At 38.6% G+C, this 7,724-nt stretch overlaps 1 protein-coding gene across 2 annotated transcripts in view; it reads left to right on the top strand.

Moving 5' to 3' along the window:
- The window catches only part of LOC107593127 (membralin-like), a 23,015-nt gene extending 16,141 nt beyond the window's left edge, over positions 1–6,874 (top strand). For both annotated transcript variants that reach the window (XM_016282723.1, XM_016282724.1), the window contains exons 5-11: positions 1,441–1,563; positions 1,646–1,746; positions 2,794–2,851; positions 3,429–3,512; positions 3,691–3,823; positions 4,287–4,386; positions 4,473–6,874. In XM_016282723.1, the coding sequence (XP_016138209.1) occupies positions 1,441–1,563; positions 1,646–1,746; positions 2,794–2,851; positions 3,429–3,512; positions 3,691–3,823; positions 4,287–4,386; positions 4,473–5,144 (1,271 nt within the window). In that variant the 3' untranslated portion in view covers positions 5,145–6,874. The remainder of the gene's footprint in view (positions 1–1,440; positions 1,564–1,645; positions 1,747–2,793; positions 2,852–3,428; positions 3,513–3,690; positions 3,824–4,286; positions 4,387–4,472) is intronic.
- The last annotated feature ends 850 nt before the right edge of the window (positions 6,875–7,724 follow it).

Below are 7,724 nucleotides of genomic sequence, written 5' to 3'. Positions count from 1 at the left end.
AGATTTCACTTACCACATAAACAGAGTAAGGAGAGATGACTGAGGATGATGGCGAATGATTTACAGATCCTGAGCACCACTGACAAGCATCTGATCTTGTAAAATGTGTGGTAAGTACTGCCGCTGTAGTTTACACAGATCACGTGCGATCGCAAATCTCGAAAGTGAAAGTAAAACGCGGTCGTGCATTTGCAAGCAGTTTCAATGCCCCGCATATTAATAGCGGCTCCCTGATGTCCGCATTTTATATACAGTATAATTACCCAACGATATAACTGCGAGAGACAGTATTGAAATATATATTTTCCCTGTGTTTCCTTCCTGCTGTGTGAGCTACTGAAATGAGCCGCACTGTGAAACATCCAATCAGAACAGAGCTCAACATTATTATTCATGACCCTTCCAAATAAGGTAAAAACAGACCATTTCATTCTAGGGACAAATCCTAGGGTTGTAAATGGACATGTAAAACCGTTTCTGGACATTTTTTGCCCTTACCTAAGCCACATACTTTCTATGTAGATATCAGAGAACAATTTAAAATATTGAATTAATGCATTCTATGGCACCTTTAAAATTGTCAGTGTTTACTGATCTTCATGCCGTTTCAATCACCTATAACTTATATAGCCTATGCCTATAACCTATGCCTTTGTATAATTAACAGACTAAAATTTAAGTTGCATGGTCTTTTTTAATGCACCTGGTCCTCATTCACTAATAGAATTTAAGAGTTACAGAATATTCTAAGTCACCTTTTGTGTTGCATGGAGGAAAGTGTGGTGAATCATTAATCGTGATCACGGTTTCTGCTTCTCTCGATTTATTAAGCATAATAATTTGCGATATTCACCCGCTGGTAAATTATCCTGAAAACATTTCATTTTAATTTGTCAGTTGTGTTAAATGCATTGGTAACAAGCCTCCACAAGCTTTCATGTTTGGGGTTGCCAGATATCAAACATTTAAAGCCCCCAATCAGAGTTTTTCTCTTAAATGCATACATTTAATATACTTTTGTGTATATATATATATATAGAGATAGATAGATAGATATATAGGAGTTCGGAGTTTAGCTATCTCTATTGATATATTGTGCTCAAATTGAAGTGTAATACAGCCAGCCTGTTTTCTTTCACACTTTTGTTTGCTGTGACTAAATCTGGGAGCAAACCAGGCGAGTTGACGTTCTCTTGATTTGTGCTTATGAGAAAGTGCTGTGATTCTCATAAAATGCAAAAAGAATAATAAATTAAAAAAGAATTAAAAATGAATTGACAATTATTTTGGAGGTCTATAAGAAGGTCATAAAGATTTTGAATGACATGAGAGCGTGTTAAAAAAAAATTGGCCTACAAGGCCAATAGACGTCATACATTTTTGTTTTTTTTTAAAGGGAAAGCATAAAGTTGCACTTAATCTCTCTCTGCCTGTCTGCAGACCCCATGAAGGATCAGTGCTTTGGAGATGGTTTCAGTCGCTTCCTCCTGGATGAATGCCTGGGTTATGATGATATCCTGATGTCCAGTGTGAAGGCTTTAGCAGAGAACGAGGAAAACAAAGGTAAATTAGATGTTCCCTCTTAAGAACGCCGTTTCGTTGGTGATGCCGTAACTATGAAGTGAGTGTGATTTTTATTTTTTAGGGTTTCTGAGGAACGTGGTTTCTGGAGAACACTACCGTTTTGTCAGTATGTGGATGGCTCGAACCTCCTACCTAGCAGCCTTTGTAATCATGGTTATCTTTGTAAGTACTTTCTCTACCGTAGCAGCGTTACACAACAGTTGCTTGTTAATGATTGGATTATATGTGATGTCATCCCATTAGTTCAGTTTGAGCATTTAGGTAATTAGTTTACCCAGAAATGTAAATTGATAATTTAGTAATTCCCATGACTTTTATAAATGGAATAGATGGTAAACATTTTACTGCGTTCTAATTACAATGAATGTGACTAGAGCTTTCAAGCTTGAAAAAAATAGTTTAAAATCAGCTGAAAGTATTCTAAATGTGGTCTATGCACTAAATTCTGAATCTTCGAAGTCATATGATAGATTTGGGTAAGAAATGGACTGAAATTAAAGTCATCAATTACTAATGATCTTCCCCTTCAGTGAGGTGTTAAGAGCTGTGACCAAAGGTCAAGGAGTTGAATTTAAAAAGCTCAGATTTTTTAAAACGTCATTAAAAGAATGATCCATTTACAAACTTGCAGTAAATAATGACTTCACCTTTGGTCTGTCTGTTTTTTTTTAACTTGGTTATCATTCACTTAAATCATATTAAAAAGTGACCAGAATATTCTTCAGAAATTGAGCTTTTGAGTTTCATTAAAGAAAGAAAACCCATACAAGTGAGGAAAAGATAAGAGAACTATAATATTTGAACTATTCCTTGCTGAATCAAATGGAAACTCAGTGGACTGAAATTAAAGTCATCAATTACTAATGATCTTCCCCTTCAGTGAGGTGTTAAGAGCTGTGACCAAAGGTCAAGGAGTTGAATTTAAAAAGCTCAGATTTTTTAAAACGTCATTAAAAGAATGATCCATTTACAAACTTGCAGTAAATAATGACTTCACCTTTGGTCTGTCTGTTTTTTTTTAACTTGGTTATCATTCACTTAAATCATATTAAAAAGTGACCAGAATATTCTTCAGAAATTGAGCTTTTGAGTTTCATTAAAGAAAGAAAACCCATACAAGTGAGGAAAAGATAAGAGAACTATAATATTTGAACTATTCCTTGCTGAATCAAATGGAAACTTGAAATCACTTTTTATTTTCTCTCTCAGACTCTATCCGTGTCCATGCTGCTGCGGTACTCGCACCACCAGATTTTTGTTTTTATTGGTAAGTTCCCATCAGCCTCTTTGGTCTTCATCAGTGAAAAACCATTTGTGATCCTGGACCACAAAACCCGTCATAAGGGTAAATTTTGTGAAATTGAGAATTATACACCATCTCAAAGCTGAATAAATAAGCTTTCCATTGATGTATGGTTTGTTAGGATAGGACAAAATTTGGCCGAGATACAACTATTTGAAAATCTGGAATCTGAGGGTGCAAAAAAATCTAAATATTGAGAAAATCGCCTTTAAAGTTGTCCAAATTAAGTTCTTAGCAATGCATTTTACTAATCAAAAATTAAGTTTTGATATTTACAGTAGAAAATTTTCAAAATATCTTTATGGAACATGATCTTTACTTAATGTCCTAATGATTTTTGGCATAAAAGAGAAATCAATAATTTTGACCCATACAATGTATTTTTGGCTATTGCCACAAATATCCCCCAGCGACTTAAGACTGATTTTGTGGTCCAGGGTCACATTTATTATCATGTTCCATGATCAAGTCTGTAATAGTCAAAAGCTATTATTTTTAGTCTGTTTCTAAGACTATCTCTCTGTTGTTCTGTTTTTCTCAGTGGACCTTCTCCAGATGTTGGAGATGAATATGACCATTGCCTTCCCTGCCGCCCCTCTCCTCACTGTCATCCTGGCTCTTGTGGGTAGGTACGGCTCACTGCTGGGGTTTGGAGAGATGTTCTCATTCATGTGCGTCTCCCATCAACTTCATGCCTGATCTTTTATTTTGTTGACTTCATATATCACATAAAAAATGTCTTATTAATATGTTTTATGAAAGTCGTGTGGCTGTAAATACCCTCTTTTTGATCCTGTCTGCAGGGATGGAGGCCATCATGTCTGAGTTTTTCAATGACACAACCACTGCCTTCTACATCATCCTCATTGTTTGGTTGGCAGACCAATATGATGCTATCTGCTGTCACACAAATACGAGCAAGCGCCACTGGCTCAGGTATGTTGTCAGCACAGGTAAATGCCAATGGCTCAGATGTCTTACCAGACATTTTTACTGCGTGATAAATATAAGCAGCGCAGCATGGCACAGCGGTTTATGTAATATTTATCCAGAAATAGATAAATATTAATTCTGCTGTTTAAAACAAATAAAGAAACCGTGTAGGAGAATGGTTATTATGTCCAAACAGTGGGAAACTCGTGTAGTGTGCGCATGTTCTGAGTTGAAGCTTGTGACATAAACACACACATTAACCCGATCGCTTTATGTAGCATTCATGTTAACACTACATTCAGATTCATCAGTTGGAATGAATTCCGATTGAAACAAAAGTTGTGCATGTAAACATGGCCAAAGTGAGCTACTTATGTAGGGAATGGACAGAAAGGCAGCCCACTAGGTTGTTTTGGTGGTTAACACCACATAATGCATCTAAAAGATCTCTTGTGCTGTTTTTCAGATTCTTTTATCTGTATCACTTTGCCTTCTATGCGTATCATTACCGATTTAACGGCCAGTACAGCAGTCTTGCTCTGGTCACCTCCTGGCTCTTCATTCAGGTATCTTATTTCAGCTTTTTTTCAGTAAAGCCAGTTGCATAGAATTGTCTGTAGCTCATAAGCTTTTTCGTTTTTGTCTTGCGCAGCACTCAATGATCTATTTTTTCCACCACTACGAGCTTCCGGCCATCCTGCAGCAGATCCGGATCCAGGAGATGCTGCTTCAAAATCAGCAGGTGGGTCAAGGAAACCAGACTGCATTGCAGGACAATCTTAACAACAACACTAGCAGTGCTGCGCCCGCCGGCCAGGCTAACGCAGCCACTAATGCGAACACTAACGGCCAGGACCGGCAAGCCGCTCAGGACCAACCTCAGCTTGAAGCTCACAACGGCTTGGCGGTAAATACCGGTCTGCCCGGCGAACCATCAAACTCTGACCTCGACTGGATGGCCGAGATCGCCATTGGCCCGGACGTCCTGTCAGTTCCACACTTGGGCGACTCTCTTTTGGAGGCGGGAAGGATCCAGGAACTGGCGTCGTCGGGTGCAGGGGTAACAGAGCTGGGTGCTTCGAACACTGCAGGAGAGAACCAAGTCGGAAACATTAGCGCAGCCAGTGCTCCTGCGGGACGGGGTTGCGCTCAGGGTCTGGGTCTCCCTGGTGGTGGAGGAGGGCAGACGGAATCCGACACTTCCTCGCCAGTGACCTCACACACAGACTGCAGAGTTGCAGAAACGCTTAAAGGCACCACGGACTGGGACGACAAGACGGAGAACAAAAGCGAGAGCTCGGACTCCCACTCTGGCCCAGCTTGAGTCGCGCACCCCCATTCTGAATGAATGAATCCATGCTCTACAGTCACCACCCCTCTCTGTAAATTATTCCAGAAGGCATCAAGAGGAGAAGCCATGATGGAGTTTTATGTAATTACATCCTGGAAATCTCCAACGTGAACATGAGGAGTGCCGAAGCAGACTTCCGCCGTCTAGTCATGTTCTTAAGAGTAAATTCGTATTGAATTGTCCAAATGATGCCATGTGTGAGGGTGTGATCATTTGAAGTCTTTATATGTGATTTTCTTTTTTTCTAATGATTGAAACATTTAATACAGGGAGTATTCAGTTTAAAACATTGATGGTATCGCTCAATAATGGTACTTTTCGTTTCTCCTGATTATGTAGTTGCAGGTATCAGTGGGCTGCACAGGTGGCAGTCTTACTTCCAATCTGAATACAAGTCACACTTTGCACATCTCGTGCAAAGATTGTTTCGGCTTTATTTCCATTCCTCTAATGATATAACATTAATGCTGCCTACTTGAAGCAGTGAAAATGAATTGAGTCATGTTAAAATTGTTTTGGCCTCTACTACCTTGTTACTACCTACAGCAAACCACCAAAATGTTCCTTACGCGATTTGAAATCTTGCTTGCGACCGGCTGTTGCATTCAGATATGGTGTTGTCCGAGGTATGGAGCAGCTTGACTCCTGAATCCAATGCTATTGGTGGTCAGAGTGCTTTGATGTAGTTTATTGGTCAAAAGAAGTGGACGTCAAAGCAACAATGTACTCCGAATAAGTCCTCCTTCCACATGATCCTCATTGAAACTCTGTCTAAATCATGGGGTCTTATCTGTGCTTTGTAATCCTCATCAAGAGACGTTTGTTTTGTGGTTCAGACAGACATTGTCTTTTGCACAGACTTATAAGCGAGTTGACTGTTTTTCTTCAGGTCAAGTCTGGCTTTGAGAGATTTGGTGTATAGATTATTGCCTTATGCTTCTAAAACTGAACATTAACCCTGTATTTCCGTCTTTGGCCAAGTACATTGGGGTCGATAGCCTTACCAGAGGCTTCAAAGCCAGTGAAGAAAGTGGCAACTGAAGCAAGAATGAACATGTAGTTACTTTAGCAGAAAACATTTCGAAACGGCCGTAAGCAGTGAAGGTCAGACTGTGCTCGTTTCACAGCATTGCAGCCCATCAGCTGAAGTCACTGATCCAGAAGTCCGTTGTCTTTTCATATTCTGCTTTTGTAGAGGTTTCTCCATATGTTTGACTTGGGAAGATCAGTGGCTGTCTCAAATGATCTTCGTGACCACGTGTAAAAACTTCACTAAACGCATCGCAAACTAAGAGAACAAACAAAGGAAACTGTTGTCTGTTGTGACAGATGACTGTGGATGGGGATGGTCATTTAAAGGCTATGCAACAATATGGCAAGTAAAAGCCAGGCTCTGGATTTTTTTTTTTTGCTTTTCTTTCAAATTGTGCAATATTTTGTAAGGCTCAGATTCATAAAGGATAATAGGTCTGAAAGAGTGATTTATGGTTTTATGATCGGCTCCTCAATATAATTTTTTTTTTCTGTGCCTATTTGCCATTGTCAGAGGAAACAGATGATTGTAGTGTTTAGATGCATTGTGTAGGATGTCTAGACAGAAACTGAAAAAAATAATTCTCAGTTCTGTGATTCTGTCATTCAAATGTATTTAACTGTAATGTTTAAAAATTGCATAAAGAGATGAAATTAATTTCCACTTAGAACGATTTGTTTTGTTTGTGGTTCTTTCATCTTTCAGTGGCCTTTCACACAAAGTTGTAACTGTTTCAAAGTCGGTCTAGAGTTGACAAAACCAAACAAATCTAACCTGGTTTAGATCAGATAAACACTCACTATAAACTTTCTCTGTCAGCTCTGGGTTTGAGCCGGAGTTTATAATGAACTTTGGAGCATGTGCATTAAAGTGTGACATGTGCCAATCACATGAAACATGGCAATCCTCAGTTTGATTCACTTTCATTTATGAAAAATATAGTGCATTTCAACACCTTTACAAGGTAGAAAAAATTTCTGCTGCCATGAAAGTTTGAGAAAGCAGGTAAAAGAAAATATTTGACTACATTAAAGGGTTAGTTCACCCAAAAATGAAAATTAGCCTGTGTTTTACTCACCCTCAAAGCATCCTAGGTGAATGTGACTTTCTTCTTTCAGACGAATCCAATCAGAGTTATATTAAAAATTGTTCTGACCCCTCCAAGCCTTTCAATGGGGGTAAGTGGGTTGTCAACAGTTCAGAAGACGTTAAATAAAGTGCGCGCATCCGTAATAAAACGTCCCTCACATGGCTCCAGGGGGTGAATAAAGACCTCCTATAGCGAATCCATGCATTTTTGTAAGTTAAACAAACCTGTCAACATTTGGATACCAAAATATGGGAAAGGGTTATTTTATTATATTTTTATATTAATTTAAAACATTATCAAACAATTATATTCATTTAGTAACAAATATATCTTAGTGTTGGCTATATCTACATATATCTACGCAGTTGTAAGTCTATAATATAAGTCTCTGGTGTCCCCAGAATGTGTCTGTGAAGTTTCAGCTCAAAAT

The sequence above is a fragment of the Sinocyclocheilus grahami genome, unplaced genomic scaffold (assembly GCF_001515645.1).
Source record: "Sinocyclocheilus grahami isolate Dianchi unplaced genomic scaffold, SAMN03320097.WGS_v1.1 scaffold165.1, whole genome shotgun sequence".
Taxonomy (NCBI): domain Eukaryota; kingdom Metazoa; phylum Chordata; class Actinopteri; order Cypriniformes; family Cyprinidae; genus Sinocyclocheilus; species Sinocyclocheilus grahami.
Note: the sequence above shows the minus strand (reverse complement) of the source record. Positions and strands in the feature narration are given on the sequence as shown.